Source organism: Mytilus trossulus, chromosome 2 (genome assembly GCF_036588685.1).
Source record: "Mytilus trossulus isolate FHL-02 chromosome 2, PNRI_Mtr1.1.1.hap1, whole genome shotgun sequence".
In the NCBI taxonomy this organism is placed as follows: Eukaryota; Metazoa; Mollusca; class Bivalvia; order Mytilida; family Mytilidae; genus Mytilus; species Mytilus trossulus.
The window spans coordinates 16168379-16187724 of NC_086374.1; the positions used below are offsets into that span (position 1 = coordinate 16168379).

Consider the following 19346-nt stretch of genomic DNA (forward strand, 5'->3'; position numbering starts at 1 on the left):
CTGCATTAATCAAAAGGGGATCAAAAGGTGGAATCTTATATCATTAGGGATCAATAAAGAGTTAGTAAAATCCATATTGGGTGAGACCGGAGATCGACTCCCCTATGGATTATATTCACAGTGTATGGTCCGTAGGGGTCAGTAGATAACCTTATAACAAATTTTTCGCACGCTGTACATTTTCTGCTGCGTTTTGTTGAATATAATTAATGAAATTCAACAACATTATTAGATAACGTCACTATTAACAGTAGACGTCTGTATATTTTTCAAACTTGCATTCCTAGATACAGTCTAAAATTCTTCTTAACATAAATTACTTTTATTTTGTAAGTTTTTAATGAACACATACTTCATTTACTACTATTTGTTGTGTTCCTCTAAATTGTCAAATTGCCACTGTCTACATCCGCTTTCTTGTCTACCGTTAGGATTATGCTATAGTCTTGCATACACGAATTCATTCAAGTTATCAGTGAAATAGTTGTTGCTCAATTTTTTTATTTCTGAGTAATAATTAGTTTAACTGATGCGTAAACGGATTTGTTATGTGGTCGTTGTTGTCATTACTCTTAGATTAAAAGAGGGACAAAAGATGCCAGAGGGAGAGTCAAACTCATAGATAGAAAATAAAGGGACAACGCCATGGCTAAAAAAAAAGATAAACAGACAAATAATTGTACAGAAGACACAACATAGAAAACTAAAAGCTAAGCACGTCTACTAACCCCACCAAAAATTTGGGGTGATATCAAGTGCTTTGGAAGGGTAAGCAGATCCGTCGTGTTGCTTATTTTATTACAAATCCGGTAAATATTCTAATTCGGTAGGTCACATTCGTGAAAACGGAAAGGGTATTGTAGTTACGACATAAGGGACATATCCTATATCATCTGTGAAACGGCTATTCCATAACGGTCAACCAACTCGGGAAGGGATGATTTCAACTTGGCTTCCTTGTGAGTAGCAATCCTCTTTTAGGAATTTTTGGTGATCAATGCTCTTCAACTTCGTACTTTATTTGGCCTTTTAAATATTTGTTGCTCGAGCGTCACTGATGAATCTTTTGTAGACGAAACGCGCGTCTGGCGTAAATGTAAAATTGTAATCCTGGTATCTATGATGAGTTTATTTACTATCAAGGAAATCTTGATAGGAAATACAAGCCCGGGAATATCGTATCAATTGATATCGTATCAATTAATATATTTAAAAAGTGAAAGGGCTATCATCATTTCAATTTGATGACAGATCTTTGATAATTTTGCTTTTATCTTTTTACACTAATTCTAAACTCGGGATAATATAGAACTTAGCAAATTCCATATACACCAGTCTACTGTCGAAGGCTGAATACTGCCCTAATATGTCTTTTTGTTTATATATGTCGTTTTTTTGTATATTTGATTTGAAATGTCTAAAAGTGATCCAACCAAATCTACGATGTACAACTTCCGAATAAGTATTACATAGGACTCATCCTACACATAGAATATATACACATTTATGTTGCTACAAGTATATATTTCAGGACTTGTTATACATCGTTACAGGTGAAAAGGTGGATTGTGACCTAGACAAGAATTTGTCTTCATTGTATTAGAAAATGTGTGTAAGTCCTTAAGTCATCCTTCCGGAAATGAAATCTTATTACAAGGTGGAACGATTCAAAACAGGTCGATGTACTGATTACTGATTATATGCATTAAAGTACAAGTGTTCTTATGTTTAAATTCGTAAATAACAAAACCAGTAACTATGACAAACGATATGATTTTAATTTTGAAATTTCACCTGCATACTACTATGGGAAATAAATTTCCAATCTTATTCGGTATTCAAGAGCTTGCAACTCCTACTCAGACTTTGTAAACGTAACCAGTGCCTGAGCAGAAAGTTGACAAACCACAGAAAGTTTCTTCAATTTTTCTAAAACAAGTTCATCGGAAGGTACACAGACCTTGTTGGTTAATATTTCGCTTCAACGTCACAAATAATACACGAGGATCTTGAAATATAGATTCTGGGTACCGACGTTGTTTATCATCTAAATAACGTGTTAATGTTATTTTTTTTGTCTTTATGAATATAAATTTTACTGTTTAGTCTGGTTTTGGTAATATCCATTTGACGTGACTCTCTACTTATACATCCTGTCATTTAGTTATTTTTGTATGATGATTTTTTATTCTTGTCTTTCATTTTTTCTAATGGGCTTTGGCACTCACACCACATCTTCCTATATTTATTTGTCTTGATGCCTTTTTGTATTTCTTTGATACATATGACATGGCTCTGTACTTCCTGACATTGTGTTAAAAAGTGCTACTAAAATATTTGTATTCTGGTCTTTCATATTTGCTAATGTGCCTTTTATACCAGTGTGTGCCTCTTTGAAGTGACCGCATCACCCCTATTTTTTACATTTTTAGTTATTATGTCAATATGTTTTGTTCACACATCGTTGTCAATTTTATGGAATTTGATGCGACTGTCGTACAATTGAGATGTTTAGCTAGCTATAAAACCTTCTTGAATCCACAATTTTCTACATAAGAAAATGTCTGTACTAAGTCTGGAGTGTGACAGTTGTTTTCAATTCGTTTGATGTGTTTGAGCTTTAAAATTTGATTTTCCATTTGGTTAGGGACTTTCCGTTTTGAATTTCATCTGTGTTTTGTTTTCTTTTTTTTCCCGATGAATCGTTAGATCTAGTTTAAAAGTACTGTAATTATGTCCTTGAATGTGATTTATCCAACATTTGACCTTAATCATATAGTGTGCTTATTTTAAACTTTAATCGCATTATTCGTTAAATAATATTTGACTTTAGGCATAACACTCTATAAAATTTACCAATTTATTCCAAATCATAGAAACAATCATGAAAAGTCATTGATGCATCATGTACAATGTTTATATTCATTAACTTGAGACAGTATAATTTAAATTTCTAAGTCATAATAGGGTACTAAATGTTATCAGATCATTTCCTTCATTACAAAAATTAATTCTGCAGCCATCATGAATTTTTCGATTTTCAAACAAGGATGAGGAGTAATGTATGTTGAATACATCATTCTTTCCTTTATACCCAATTTGATCAATTATCGTCTTTGACCAAAACACATTCTGATGAATGTTCTGGTAAATAGAATATACACACTCTTCACAGATTTAAAATATTTTATTTTTCATGCTACTTCCTCGTTTCCAGACCGAGTCAAACTAAACATGTAGTTATTTGTTGATTCTGCACTAAGCACACAACATTTACTATTTAGAACATATATTGGTCACGATAATGTAAATAATAAATGAGAAATATGTCTATGGGACACAGATGATGACATGCTTGCATATCATGTAAAGCTATAAAGAGAACTGAAGAACTGTAAAAGTGACGATACCTAAATGTGTACTTGATCTGTGTTTTATGGTAAAAACTTTTGTGTATAAGTTTCATAAAATTTAGTTGAGGCATACTTAATAAGAGAAACGTAAAGTTCATCAATTTCATAAATTCAAACTTGATCTGCATTTTGTTAAAATGAGCATTGCGTATAAGTTATATAACATTTGGTTGAGGTTTGAGAACGGAAACGAAACATTCACAATTTTTTTTTTTATTTGTAAAGGGGCATAACTCTAGAGCGGTTAAAGGGACGCCACCAAAATTCACCTTGGTCTGTTTTGTGGTAATAACCATTCGTATAAGTTTCATAATATTTGGTTTAGGCAGACTAGAGTTGGAGAACGGAAATCATTTTTGGGATGTAAAAACGGATGGACAGACAAGGGTACAACTAAAGGGAGCCGGAGCAAAAAAATAGTTGTAGAATATTTGCCACAGTATCAGTCAGTAGCACCATCAAAAGAAGCATCTTCGTCATCAGCAACTGTAGCAGTATCACCGTCATAATTATAATCAACATCATCATCGAGGTTTTTCCTCGTTCGTGTATTGTTGTCTGTTTTCATTATAATGACTTTTATTTCGAATTCCTAAATTTAAAAATAACAAGATATGGCATCATTGACAACGAAACAATTCTTCACTAGTAATACTCATAATTCATAGACGAAATTTAGCACCGTGTCTTTCATGACATCCCTGTAATTTCTGTCAAATATTTCATTTTGAGCAACCGTGAACCAGTTCTTCCAATCACCAACTTGACCTGTAATATAAATATAAACATTATCATATTTGGTAATCACATGGTCATTTCCTTGTTTAGGTTTAAACGGTGCAAATATCTGCAATAATGTTAAAGCTAAACATCTGTCATACATTATGAATGCGATTTATTTTAAAACTCATTTTATTTTGCAAATGTATCAACAATTCTTCATATTTACTCATGTATCCATTTGTATTAACCATTAACATTTAAAGGATTATTAGAAGACTAAAGCCTCAATAAACTGCCAAACTATTTAGTAATTAAGGCCTTTCATTTTCCATAAGGTACATCCCTTTTCGGCAATCATTCTTCTTTTTTCAAAACACTTTGACAAAGTCGTGAGACATGTTGCTTTGAAGTTCACACTTTGTCGGTATATGAACACAGTAATCGTTAAAGGAACAAACCCGAAAGATTTTTTTCAATAACTGTCATTGGTACATGTACTTTGCAAGGAGATAATTTGAGAAACTATTTTACTTATAAAAATCGTAAAAAATGGTATTGTTTTGTCATTAAGTCGCAACATTGTTATTTTTTGAGCGGTGAGATTTGACCTTTCCGTAAAAGGCATAATCCCCATTAACAGTTTCCAAAAAGACAAAAGTAGTTTAAACTCTAAAACAAAGGTCATATAGACCAGTGAAGTCTCTTGCAATTGCATTGGAGACGAATGAACGTGAAGAACATGCAATATCAAAAGTCTAGGTAATGTCTGAATAGCAAATTTTGCGTTTTTAATCCTATTTTGAGTATTTTGTGTTAGCGTTTTTAAGCTTTTCGATTCATGCTACGCCTAACTTAACATACACTTTGTAATATGAAAAGGAAAGCTCTGTTAATTGCTCACGAACAAGTGAATTCTTAATTGTAAAATGATTTTGCCTCTAAATAATGTATGAACATAATTACCCTTTCTAAAAAGTGTTGATTTACCACCATCTGTAAGAAATGATGTTGGGTCTAATCTGTTGGCCTTCAAATTGTCAAAGCTACACTTATCAGCTATACTTTCTGCTAGTTCTTTGGAACAGGATGTTTCAAGGAAATCTGCTATTTTTAAGATGTTTCCAACTAAATCCTAATTATAGTGAAAATGATTAGATCCAATTAATATTAAACATAAAATAGATAAGGGTTATAAGCTACGATATAAAAAGACTTCAACAAATTTAATATTAAAATGATAATTATCTTGGTTGTATGCACACATAGATATAATGATATACAAAGGGACAATGTCTAAAATATTTTTTACTTAAATTATATCATAATAGCATTCCAGCAAAAATATGTTGTACTGTGATAAATGTAATAATCCTACCTTTTTCATGTCTTCATAATACAACTGTAAGATGTTATCATGACTTAGTTGCTTTTCCCATTCTTTAGTATACTCATACCATCCGCCGTAAAGAGCCCCTAAACAGAGATTAACATGATAACTTTAATATTTTTTACCTTTCACATTCTTTACTAAACTAAAAGAATTTGATTTAAAAAAGGTTGCAAATTAGTCCTATAATATAAGACTTCATATAGGTAAATATATATATATATTGTTTACTTTTAGCGTATTTTCGGAGATATTTTTACCATTCAATACTGAACCCCGTTATTCAGCATACAGAGTAAAAACATAAATTATCGTTGGTTCAGCATTGGTTGTAAAAATAAAACAAATATCCATATCTTTGCATTGAAAGTAATAAAAATATTCGATACAAAAACATTGAATGCAAACGATATGGACCAATGAGGGCTTATACTATACAACTCTTTTGCTACTGTAAAAACTATCAATAGATTTGAATAATTCCAGGTCACTGTACAGTCTTCGACCATGAGCAAACGAATAGCCTACAGAAAGCTATCAAAGGCCTCGGTATGACAAAAGTGAAAAAAGGTTTGCAATAGAAAACTAACGCTCTCATAATTAAAAAAATAACGAAAAAACATATATGATAGAAAGCAATCAACTACAATTATACTAGACAAGCATATAAAGAACCTAGCCGGGTAGAACCTTTTCGTGGTGCTCGACCCTTCCAATTCCTGGGTCAATGTTCCAAACACATACAGAAAAAAACTTTATAAATCAGATGAAAAGTTTTACTCCACCTAAATTTGAAAGATGAGAATTAAGTATTCAATTATTTCCAAAGGCATTCATAATTTTAAGCAGAACATATTTAAATATTAAGTTTTAAGTTCGAATATCGATTGTTCAATTTTTGGGTGAAAATACAATTTCTGAAATAACACAAATTCCAAAAAAAACAAACATTAATCACGTATTTGCCTTTAATCAAAAGTTTTGATAAGAAGAATAAAACGCTATGTTAATATTTAATTAAGATCAATTGAGCAATCATTTACCATGTAACAGTGTACCAAATTTCATTGTATATTTATGGAAAATACATCATACATTGCCCTGTATCGTTTCTTTAGTTTTGTTATATGTAAGTCACGTGTACATACCTTCGTCTTTTATAACTGTCTTTTCAAAAAAATTCTCCCACGACAAATGGTTTCCAATAGCTAATTTCCCCTTTTCAAAATTGTACAAGGAAACGAAGAGATCTTTAGGATTTCTCTGAACATATACTATCTTTCCTTTTCCATTTTGAAGCTGACTAGGGAGGTATCTATATGGCATATGTGTCATGAGAAGTCTTGGTGATGGCATCTTCGTAACGCTATCTATAGGGTCGCACATTTCTAAAAGGCCCAATTTTTTTACCCACAAGTTATAGCTTGTCGATTGAGACATTAACATGGATAAAATTTCATGTGTCCAGTTTGTTCCTATAAAAAAAAGCTCAAATGAGTAAATAAGTGGTTTTTTTTTAATATGATAAAGCTGTTAAAATCATCAAATTTTCCAAATATGATATGTAGAAAAAATGCCACATTTTTATACAGCTGTACGTTGACATACTGATGTTTCCAGCTGCATGTTTTAAGGGACAGATAGTGCTAGTAATCGTATTGCTCGCCTTATTGCAGTTGGAATTTGTCTAGAAGATCCTAAATGTTTAGAATACATATACATGTATTTAAATATATTACCTGCTTTTGGAAAGGAGCAAAGATAAACATCAGTATCAAGACATTCCATATCTTGTATGTCTTTAAATTTTTGTTCCGAATCAGGACACAAACCCGGAAAAGGTGGCCAATTCACATTATCATACACAAATGGTCCTCCCATTTGTTTTATTTTTTCTCCCATGCTTTTCATTTCTCTGAAAGGAAATTTCATATATGTTTGATAATTGTTGCTAAATAAACACATGGAAACCTGTTTACATTATGATGGAGGGTGCTGCAGTGAACAACAATAATAGATAAACTTTTTGTGAATACAACTCATCTTAAACAGCTTGGTAGAAACTTTTATTTCAGCAGATTAAAAGGAACTTCAAATATGCACTTTCGTTTTATATTGTTCCATCTTTGTAAATGAATCAATAATATTATATCATAACAAATTGTTCAACCTTATGAACCACGGTTATATAATGAGGCCAACGTTATATACGATATTAGTTTTGTCTGCAGGTAGTTTTTTTATTAAAGGATTTTGAGGATACGTTTCATTATAAGTCATTTGGTAATTCAAATTAGAAATAAAAGCACCCTACACTGATATGAAGTTTGTTTGGTAATAATTAATTAAAATAACACTAACTAAAATGCATGCGTCTGAAGCTTTTTCATCAATTTACCTTCTTCAGGAACGATTAAATAAAGGCAACAGTGGTACCACTGTTCAAAATTCATAAATCGATAGAGAAAAAAAAATCCGGGTTGCAAACAAAAACTGAGAGAAACGTATCACATACAAGAGAACTACGACACAACAGAGACACAACACCGAAACGTAACACACAGAGAAACGAACTATAATGTAACAATGGCCATTTTCCTGACTTAGTACAGGGCATTTTTTATTAAAAAATGGTGGGTTGAACCTGGCATGCCAGACCTTCCGCTTTAATGGCAGTGTTAATAATAACATTAAAATTACAACATTTCACGACAGGGTTACAATAAATAAACAGATAAATGGGAGAAATTATAGGACAGAGAAACAAACGCATAATAGCCATCAAAAGGTAACAGGTCCTAGACATTTGAAAAAAAGGGGATGTAAAGTGGAAAGATTAACTCATTAACAGCTATGTAAGGACATAACATGAATAGACAAATTCATTTTAAGATCAACTTTGCCTGAGGGAGTCAATAACTTTTTTATTTCGAAAAATAGCGTCTTAGTAACTGTTTTCTGCATAAAGATTATTATTAGGTGTATCCTTCCTGGCTGCTTATTTATCTAGAATAAAACTGTGTCAAAAGATATGGACTTTATTTATAGAAAAGTAAACACTTAGAGTGAACTGTAAATTAAAAAGTCACTATGCATGATGATTTTTTTTTAACTTACGTCGACTGATTGACAAAGTGTGTAAGATGACCGATAGCAGGATGAAAACCTCATACCTAATCTCGTGACATTAACTTTTCCTTTGTTTTAGGGTCTGGATGTATATGTTACGTGTACTTACTTCTTACATCAAATAAAATAGATCATAGAAAAAACGGAAAATACTTATAATTAACAATTTGTTGGGACAATTTGTTGCAGTCATTAAATTAATTTCACAACTGTGAAATTGGACTTTACAAGTAGTCCAAATGAACATGATAAATCAAATTAAATGCTCAGAGACTAAGTGTTACTGCTGAAAAAAGATATCAAATATATCACACTGTCAAACATAATCGATTGCCGTACCTTGACCTATAATGGTTTACATTTATAAATTGTTATTTTTTATGGAGAGTTGTCGCATTGACACTCATACCACATCTTCCTATATCTATTTACTTTTCATACTTTATGATCGCATACATAAGAAATTGTAATAAAGGGGCACTATATATCTGTTTAAATTATGTCTGGTTTATCAAAGCATTCGATTTATACTAAGTAATACACAATTGAAGCTATACGAAAAGAGAAAAATCTCGAACGAGTAGAACATTAAAAAAACTTACTTGTTTGCACTTTCCATCTTTAAACATTTATGGTATTCAACATAAAATGCTAGTTTATTTATATTCTACATAAAAAACATATGAGGGTCACACGTGACGAGTACACTTTAAAAGATTAGAAGGTGGAATGATGAATAACCGAGTAATAACAAACGATGCAATCCTGATTGTATGATTAATTGTTGACTGACATGGTAACATATTTTATTTTGTCATGCAAAAATCGATTTATAATATACAAATAAAATTATGCTTTGTGCGAATCTGTTATTATTTACATAGCATAGACATAGGTGTCCAAAGGAAATTACAACTTCTTCTTTTTTATAATCAGTATCAGTACATGAATGACGAAATAAAATATGTTACCCTATCATACCTACTCTTCATTTCATTCCACCTTCTAAACTTTAATGTGTACGTGTCATGTGTAACCTTTATAGGTATTTTATGTAGAATATAAATAAACTTACATGTTCTGTTAAATATCATAAAGTGCAAACAAGTAAGAGTTTTTCTATTGTTAATTTTATACGAGATTTTTTTACTTTTGTTGTAACTGCAATTTGTATTACTTAACAAGGTAGATTCTTTAACATATCAAACATAAGTAGAAAAAATAGATAGTGCCTGATTATTTATGTTTTTCTAAATGCGAGATCACAAAGTATACGAAGAATATATCGGCAATCGATTATCGTTAACAGTGTGATCTATTTGATATTTATGTCAGCATTAACTCTTTGTTATATTTTGGCTACTTGCACATACCAACTTTATAGCAAAAATAGTTTAATGACTGAAACAAATAGTTAATAATAAGTATGTTTTCAGATTTTACTATTTTATTATGTATTAGCAGTAAGTAGATGTTTATTTTGTTTTAAAGAATTGACCCAAGAAAATGGAGCTTAATGATGGTCCATTTATGTATGATCGTATAATATGGATCCCTTTCTCAGGGCTTTACCCAGAACCCGAGACAAAATTTAAACAGATAAGAGATATGGAGTGTCGTGATTCAGACGTATTCTTGTGTTCCTTCCCAAAATCTGGTGAGTCCTCCTTTGCATGTATAGAATAACAAGATACAAAAAATGACTACTTTAGCTCAAACCTTCGCTATATGAACAATTAAAACCTTTGTTTCTCTTCATAGCAAAGGGTATTATAAATCTATATTTCAAAGAATTTTCTTACTTTCTAACGTTCAAATAATTATTCAATTTGCCTTCACTTCTCCCAATAAAAAGTCATCTGTATATTTGCAGACACACACTGGAACCACAAAATACTGTCCATGCTGCTCTCTGGTTCTACGCAATACAATCAATAGAATACAATTGAAAATATGATTGAGGCAGCTAGTACATTAGACAAAATCAATAGTGCACCCTCTAGAAGGCTACTAGTAACACATTTACCATACAAATATCTCCCCGAACAGTTACGAAACGGAACTGGAAAGATAGTATACGTCCAAAGAAATCCGAAGGATCTTCATGTGTCAATGTATAATCATTTAAAAGGAAAGAGAATCATAAAAGAGGGTACTACATGGAATGAGTTTATTGACCAAATATTTACCGGTCAATGTAAGTCAAGTTATTACTGTAGAGATATTACATTTTTTCAACAGGGGGCAACACATGAGTAGTTACTGCCCATTTTCTGATTGTTCAACTGGGGGCAGTACATGAGTAGTCACTGACCATTGTTGATTGTTGACTTGGGGGCAACACAAGAGTAGTTTCTGCCCATTTGATGACTTTACTTACACGTTGAAAATACATTTTGCTATTGTCTGCTTTATGGTCGGGTTGTTGTCTCTTTGACAAATTCCCCATTTCCAATCTCAATTTTATTGATACATTTTAACATCATCCTTACATTCAATTGAAGAATGTATATCTCATTTGACTTGAAAGAGACAAACTATCGATCTTTCAATTATTTTTTTCAAGGATTCTTCAAGTGCAGACAGTGTCCCACTCTCCGTACATGAGGTTTCCAACCGAACGTGAAAGCATACACTAAAAAAAAACCATTCCTATACGAAAAATCTATCGAGAACGTCTCTTAATACAGTATGGTGTATGATCAACTTTGTATATCCGGGTTTTTGAATTCAGTTGTTTAAATACGAAATGCGTCGAATGTGCTGATAAATTTGATTTAAACATTACACAAACAACTATCAGCAATCAGATTGGTTTCTTTCCGAGCTGTCTTTTCCAATATAAGTGCTTCATAAAAATAATTTTCCTATCCTCTCGCTCTGTCTGATTAAACTAAATAAAAGCAAATCCTGCCATTTGAGTACTTTATCATCTTCGATTCTCATGGTTTTGCCTTCTACAAATAAAGAAAATGTTGTTAACGTTTTGCTTTAACATTTAAATGTTTTGTTTATAGTGAAAATGTTTGGTGGATGGTTTCAGTTCAGTAAAGATTGGGAAAAAGAAATCAATATAAAGAAGAACATATTGCCATTATATTATGAAGAGATGAAACAGGTAAAACAGATCAACATAATCTAAGCTAATTGTTGTCGTGTTCGAGGTTGGTGTTACTAGTTGTATGTTTAAATCACTACGCGGAAACTATTTTACCATATAACGCCTTAAATTTATAAAGTAAATAATTATCAGATATCATAGAATTGCCCGGTAACCCTTCAGCCTAAATCGAATTTCATAAGTTAAATAAAATTGAGAATGGAAATGGGGAATGTGTCAAAGAGACAAAATATCATCTCTTTATAAAAAGTACCTATGTTTTAATATAAAGTATCTTCTTCTATTGTCAGTTTTTGTCTATAAAAATGATAAAACAATTGAAATTAAATGTATTTATTTTATTATAACCTTAATAGGACGATAAGATTTCATATAAAACCACAAAACCTGTTGACACATATACACAAAATAATTTACTACAAGTTCAAATTTTCTACAAACAAAGAAATTAACAATTTTTTTTTCAAAATATCGATCGAGAATACCTTTATAAGAGAAAAACAATTATTAAAGTTAACATTTTTTCCAGGAGATAACTGGAAACATATTGAAAACAGCTGAATATTTGAACGCGCGTGCCATGTAAAAACGAATTTGCCTTGGAAGTTGGAGATAGATGCAGTTTTGATATCAAGCTTAAGAACAATAAATTAGATTATACAGCTTTAGTGGATAAGAATAGAAAGTCGACCCTATTTCGAAAAGGTATTTAATTATTATAATATATTACAAAATTGTATCTTATATGATCGATCACATGCAGATACTATTTAACAGTTTTATTATTATTTTGTAACACATACACACCCTATCGAAAATATAATGCTTCATGTAAAACATAAATATAAAAGGGTATTTCTTATTTTACCTTTAATCATAATGATGTTAATAGAACTAAATTTTATGCATTATCTGAACTTCATGTCGTTCGTGGTTGTTTGTCTCTCTGAAAATAAGGAGATGTGGTGGTGTTGCCAATATGACAAGGAGATGTGGCGGTGTTGCCAATATGACAAGGAGATGTGGCGGTGTTGCCAATATGACAAGGAGATGTGGCGGTGTTGCCAATATGACAAGGAGATGTGGCGGTGTTGCCAATATGACAAGGAGATGTGGCGGTGTTGCCAATATGACAAGGAGATGTGGCGGTGTTGCCAATATGACAACTATCCACCAGATATAAACAATTATAAGAAAAACCAATACCGTGTAGTAAGATATAAGGACCCTGGCATGACAAAATAGGAAATAATCAATAAAGAAAGCAAAACGATAAACAATTAGCGAAAAACAAATACGATAGACAGTAAGAAACATAAACAAAAACAAAAGATATCGGATATCCATCCTTGAAAAAAAATCAGTACATGAACAGCATAAACAAAACAAAAGAAACAGCGCTTTCGTTATTGTTTGTCATCTCCAAGTCACAGTGAGTCCTTCAACATGTATGATAGCGCTCACTTTTTTATTCAAGAATCGCGAATTAGTATTTTGCAGACGAAACGCACGTCTGACGTACAAAATTATAAGCCTAGTATCTTTGATGAGTTTTTCTTCTTCTCTCCCTTAACATAGAATAATATAGTTTAATGGTACAATATAAGAACAAACTGTAAAATACAGTAGTAAAAAGCTTGATTATCTCAAAGTTGTTGTAGTGTTTGCGTTGCTTAGGCTTGAATAATTTTCCTATGTAATGTTTTGTGGACTTGTTTCTCTTTTGGCGTTGTGAGTTTCTCTTCGACTATCTCCATGGTATCTTTCGCCGTTTATTTGGCTCATCAGATTTCCGTGTAATGTAGAAAACTTGACAAAAAGAAAAAAAACAACGAAATTACATATCACTAGCAGTAACTTAACCTAGTAGCTCAAATCCACATTCAACCAAAACATATACTATCTTTTCCCATCCTAGACAACCAATCAGTCTACTCCCAGCGGATTTAGTAAAAGTATGAACTGTGCACTACCAAAATATAAGTATCGAATGAATGTACAAATAGAGAGTATGAATATAAAAAATAAGAAGATGCGTTATGATTGCCAATGAGACAGCATTCCACAAGAGACAAAATGACACAGAAATCAACAACTATAGTTCAACGTACGGACCTATAAGGCATAGTTCATAATATACCATTTTATATCAAGAAATAAACAAGTATTTTCCGTTATCAATTTACTAATCGTTATGAAATCTCTTCCAGGATAGGAATTAAATAATTTCAAACATAACTGCATATGTATTCCTACACCGATGTGAACACATGTGATAAATGTTAGGCACCATGTCAATACTTATAATTTGGTAATACACAAGGGCATGCAATTTTCTGTTTGTCTTTGAGGTTTTTACACTGGATCCGTTGTAAGTGTACTGATTGATAATTCAGTCTGCGGAAACATGGCTCACTTATTTAAGACCAACGGCAATTATTACATGCATATCAGGAAATGCATAAGTCATTGCAATGTGAATTTGAACTCTGCTTTGTTTTACACAGACAAACAAAGCCGACTCGTTAACGCCCTTGTTTAAAACGTTACAGCCTACAGGAAACTGTTTACTTTGTTTTGACTCTGAGCCGACCAGTTGTCATTCACTGTGATTGTGAAACGGGAACTCCAGCAATGTGTACGAGATAGAATATCAACTCAATTGCCTTTAAACTTTAAAGATAAAAAATATTGCACAGCAAATCAAACAAGTAACGCTGAAAGAACATACTAACTAGGAGGTGTGAAATAGTTACTCATAAGAAATTTCTCGCAAAAGACTACAGGAAAGACTCGAACAATTTAATTACAGATAACCGCACACCCTTTAACAATAATAGCCAACACACAACTGTTATAACGTATAGTAAGCTAAATATAATGTTAGCATCGTGTATATCGTTGTATTCTTTGCCATCAACTCCTTTAGGTTAAAATGTGTATTTCTTGATAAATAAATATAATTAAGAAAGCCCAAATTACAAAATAAAACAGATCAAAACAGAAAATCATGGAGCTTTATTGTTTTAGTACATTTACCTTTAGCGTTCCGAAAATCTTTAAGAACAGACTTAGAACATATAAAACTAGCATTTGTGCTTTAACGGTGACAAAGAAAAAGAAAATATCTGGAGGTAACAAACAGCAACAAATCGAGTCAAATCATGTCAAGGTTAGCTTTATTCAAGTTTAAACAGGTCACTATCATAAGTTTTATCTTCTATCTTTACACGTTTGTTCATTTTCGTGATCTTTAAATGCTTTATCTGAAATCTATTAAGAATATTTGAGAGGCACGGACAATACATCATATTCTTGATTTGTCATGTACGTACTAATATTTAATAACTGTTACAAAAATGAAATTGAGAGTCGGAGTTTTATTCATATATTAATCTGAAGGTTCATACATATTACTTCGTAAGTTGGAATTTTCTTTTTCTTTCAGAATTTAAAAAAAGCAAGAGATAAACACTATCAATGTAATTTATAAGAAAAAAAGGATTAATGCAACATTCTAACTCTATCTCTTATTTAATAATATCTATGTTTAAGGATTTTTATATCAGTGCTTGTTACATGTTTCCTCGCTAATGTTGCACACGCAGCCCAGTGCGGGTGTGCAACAGACCCTTTGCATGTTAGATCTGGCGCAGGAACAACGCATCGAATTTTAGGAACAGTCCCTGCTGGCGAATGTCACACAGACAAAGGAGGCAGACAAACAGCTAATGGATATACATGGGCTAATATTGACTATAATGGACATGTAAGTTCAATGTATCGCCGTTATTTGAAGTAATAAACACCAATTGATAGTATATGTTGTATGCTAAATGCCAAAAAACGCAGATTAATAGTTCGATTTCCAAAACAAGATATAAATTTAAAAGTAAACCTCACAAATTTTGTTTTGTCTTGTTTTGTTCGTGTAAAATTTGTAGTTTTTGTTAGCATCGTACTAAACTATATTAACTCTGATTAAAGACATTCTGTTCCCCAAAAAAGAAGAAAAAGAAACACACTTTAAAAAATAGGTCATGATTGTGTAGTGGAATATCCCTACAAGTATAATTTGTGTTTTCACTTTTACCATGATAGATATACATTTTAGAAAAAGCCCGAGTAGCAAATGATTTGAGAACACCTTTAAACCTATATTATTGTAATCAACATTTTAGGATGCTTGGGCTGCTATCAATTGGCTGAATTTCAAAACTTGTCAGAGTAAGTCATACTTTAGAATCAACTAAAGAAAAAAAACACGATTGTTAATAACTTATGTTGTCCCTTCTAACTAATGGTTACAATAATTAATGAATCATGATTGATAAAGGGATAAATATAATGGCTTTATTGTAATTTATTTAAGAGATCGATTTAGTACGCCATGAAACCTGGTGAAATCCGTCATTTTCAACATAATAAAATGCCTGTTCCAAGTCAGAATTATGACAGGTGTTTTCCATTAGTTAGATGTTTCAGATTTTGATTTGGCCGTTTTGTAAAATACTTTTCGTTTTGAAGTTCCCTTGAAGTTCGGTATGTTTGTTATTTTACCTTTCACACCTTCTTTAAAGAAAAAATATTGATGAAAGTATGTCATTATTAACTATGTTTACATGTTTTAAAATAAACGGTAGACTTGTTCTGCTCAATGGTCGGGTTGTTGTCGCTTTGACACATTCCCCATTTCCTTTCCCAATTTTATTATTCCCATGTGTGTTTTGTATAAGATGTTAAAGATAAAGTTTTGTTGCAGCGCATCAATCAACTTCGTCTGCAGGCTGTCCGAACATTGTATCACGTGCTGGATGGGGTGCTCGTAGTCCAACACAACCACACTCACTTCTAACGCATACTCCAAATCACGTTTACATCCATCATGGTGCCTCAGGAGGATGTCATACTAAGGCAGCATGTATTGATAAAGTCAAGGCGTATCAAAATTACCACATGGACGGTCATCGTGAGTAACTGTAATTTAATCCTTTTTTTTTTGTATAAAGTAACTAATTGACAGATCTTTTCAGATCTACTTGCACATCGTTAGGTTGATTTTCTAGGCTCTTTATCAACATAGACATATGTACTCATTGTGTTTTTATATGTTTTAGATATCAATAACAAATCAAAAATACCGAACAATTGTTTGAACGCATGCTGAAGAATATATCAAAAACGTTTTGCGGCAAAATATGAATGAGTACTCAAATCCAATTAGAAAAAAAAATCAAATTAAATGTATAACAGAAGAGTGTTTACCGTGCACATGCACAGTTCTATTATTAGAGAATAATAGTATATAATGATATACACAAATCGGTGAAAAATGTAAAATCTCAAAATACCGAATTTCGAAAATTATACCGGTATATACATGTAACTGTTATATGCAAATATAAATATTATATCAACAAACCAAAGTATACTGATTGATATCACTACCTACAATATAATAGTTATTACGGTAAGGTTGAATTCCCTGTAATTTATTAATCATCAACACACGAACAGAAAAAAAAAATATCAGAAAAAAAACATATCTATGGACTTAAACTTGACTTTCATATAAAAAGATATGATTTTTTGTCTGAGACATGGGGTTGAAGTCATAAAACTTTGCTCAGTGCTCGGAGCACAAAAAACATGCTCGAAACATGAAATCCAGTATTTTGATTGGTTGATTCTTGAGACTGAGTACAAAAATTGTGCTCGAAAGTTTTATGACCGCAAGGCCAGTGCTTGTGTCCATCCAAAAGAACTTGCGGTCATCCGATGTTCAGTACCACATACATTTTTTTCTGACAGGTGTCTTAAGTGAAATAATTAATACCAAGTGGCTGTTTGGTATTGGATAGTTCTCATGCTATTCGACAACATTGCTCTACTGTTTATAAGCTGTAAATAATGACAATATGTCAACCCATTCTCTGTTCATGTCTGATTAGCAAGATTATGATAACATTGGACGTATAAGGTTTATTCGACGGACGATAAAAATGATTAATATCTTTTTACAGACTGGAGTGATATTGGTTATAGTTTTGTGGTCGGAGAAGATGGTCATGTGTATGAAGCTAGGGGATGGGACGCTGTAGGGGCTCACACTTTGCATCATAACTATGATGGTCTAGGTAAAAATATATGAATAATAAGCTAATCGGTATGTTCCATTTATTCAGTACGAGAAATGTATATACATCTTCCGATGAACAAAAATGTAACAGCAGAACAGCCAATATGGTGTTTGTTATGATCATACGGCTTAAACCCTCACAAAATCAGTATACTAGTAAACTATCGTACAATGGATCGACGATATGACTGAACGAAAATAGTTCATTTGTGAAGTCAGACCTATATAAATTTTGATTTACTAAAATGTGACTGCCATTTTTTTATTGTAAAGATATCAATATTCAGCGCACTGTTATTACAATATATTGTTATATAAGCTGGTAGAAGGTTTTTATTAATTTATTCATATGAACTTTTCATTTTTACATCTTTTGTCTTTGAAATAAAAGCATTGGAATTTCGTGTTCCATTGACTTACACAGGAGAAATTTGCTCACGTGAATTTCACATGAATCTCACATGAAATTCACGTGAAACATTTCATGTGAGATTCACCTCAAACGACCTTTTGGAATCTCTTACAAAAATGCATTCACAATATTATATTTTTTAATGAAACAAATATAAGTTACGTGATGACATATTGGAAATAAATCCCGACTACATTTTTGCTACAGGTATATGTGTCATTGGTAACTTCATGGAACATGTTCCAAATGACGCTGCCCTTAATGTAATAAAGAGCCTAATACAGTGTGGAGTGAACAAAGGAAAAATCACAGCCAACTATATCCTTAAAGGTCACAGAGATGTCGGACAAACAGCTTGTCCCGGTCAGAAGCTGTATGATTTGATTCAAACATGGCCTCATTATCACCACTGATGAAGAAAGAAATTCAATAATTAAATATATAGAAGCTTATTAATTACTTAATCGAACATAAAACAAGATGTCTGTCGGTTTAACCTTTGATTGTGTCTCTGTACTGAGTTCTCTATAAATATAGTTCACATCACCGCTCTGTATTTATGAGGAGAAATGGTATGAATGCTAATGAGAAAAGTATCACCAGAGCTAAAATGAGTTTATAGTAAGTAATTATAGTCATCCATACGGCCTTCCACAATGAGAAAAAAATTCATACCATTTTAGTAGGCAAAAAAGGCCACAACATAAATGATGAGGAACAATTCAAACGAGAAAACAAACGGTCAAATTTGAAAACATTTCAATTTACGAAAAGCAAATATAACAGACATGAAGTAATGACAAACACTAAACTACAGGCTCATTAGTATGGACAGACATGTAAAGAATGAATTAATTCTGATAAATAGGCGATAATTCAAATTGAATTATGTTTCATCGACTATCATTTTTACATCTACAATACGTTTACATTGTGTAAATCGATTTCGTATTTTCTTTTTTAAAAGTTTTTTTTAACTTCTTAAGATTATTCACTATGTATGAGGTCTAGCAGTAAAGGGT

The 19346-nt window shown here is 31.9% G+C and overlaps 3 protein-coding genes across 3 annotated transcripts; 2 read left to right on the top strand and 1 right to left on the bottom strand.

Moving 5' to 3' along the window:
* Positions 1-3972: 3972 nt before the first annotated feature.
* Positions 3973-9377, bottom strand: LOC134706600 (amine sulfotransferase-like). The gene is made up of 6 exons (XM_063565672.1): positions 9255-9377; positions 7263-7438; positions 6672-6998; positions 5512-5609; positions 5100-5268; positions 3973-4181 (listed from the first exon to the last, which is right to left on the bottom strand). Exons 1-6 carry the CDS (start codon positions 9269-9271, stop codon positions 4069-4071), a joined length of 900 nt encoding a protein of 299 aa, XP_063421742.1. The 5' UTR covers positions 9272-9377; the 3' UTR covers positions 3973-4068.
* A 781-nt stretch (positions 9378-10158) lies between these two features.
* LOC134705628 (sulfotransferase 2B1-like) lies at positions 10159-12486 on the top strand. The gene is given in 5 exon segments (XM_063564350.1): positions 10159-10309; positions 10526-10849; positions 11670-11770; positions 12303-12344; positions 12346-12486. Coding segments are annotated over 5 exon segments (759 nt in total).
* A 2370-nt stretch (positions 12487-14856) lies between these two features.
* On the top strand, positions 14857-18769 carry LOC134704934 (peptidoglycan-recognition protein SC2-like). The gene is made up of 6 exons (XM_063563715.1): positions 14857-15100; positions 15329-15542; positions 15955-16000; positions 16536-16742; positions 17797-17910; positions 18532-18769. Coding segments are annotated over exons 1-6 (789 nt in total). The 5' UTR covers positions 14857-15098; the 3' UTR covers positions 18738-18769.
* The last annotated feature ends 577 nt before the right edge of the window (positions 18770-19346 follow it).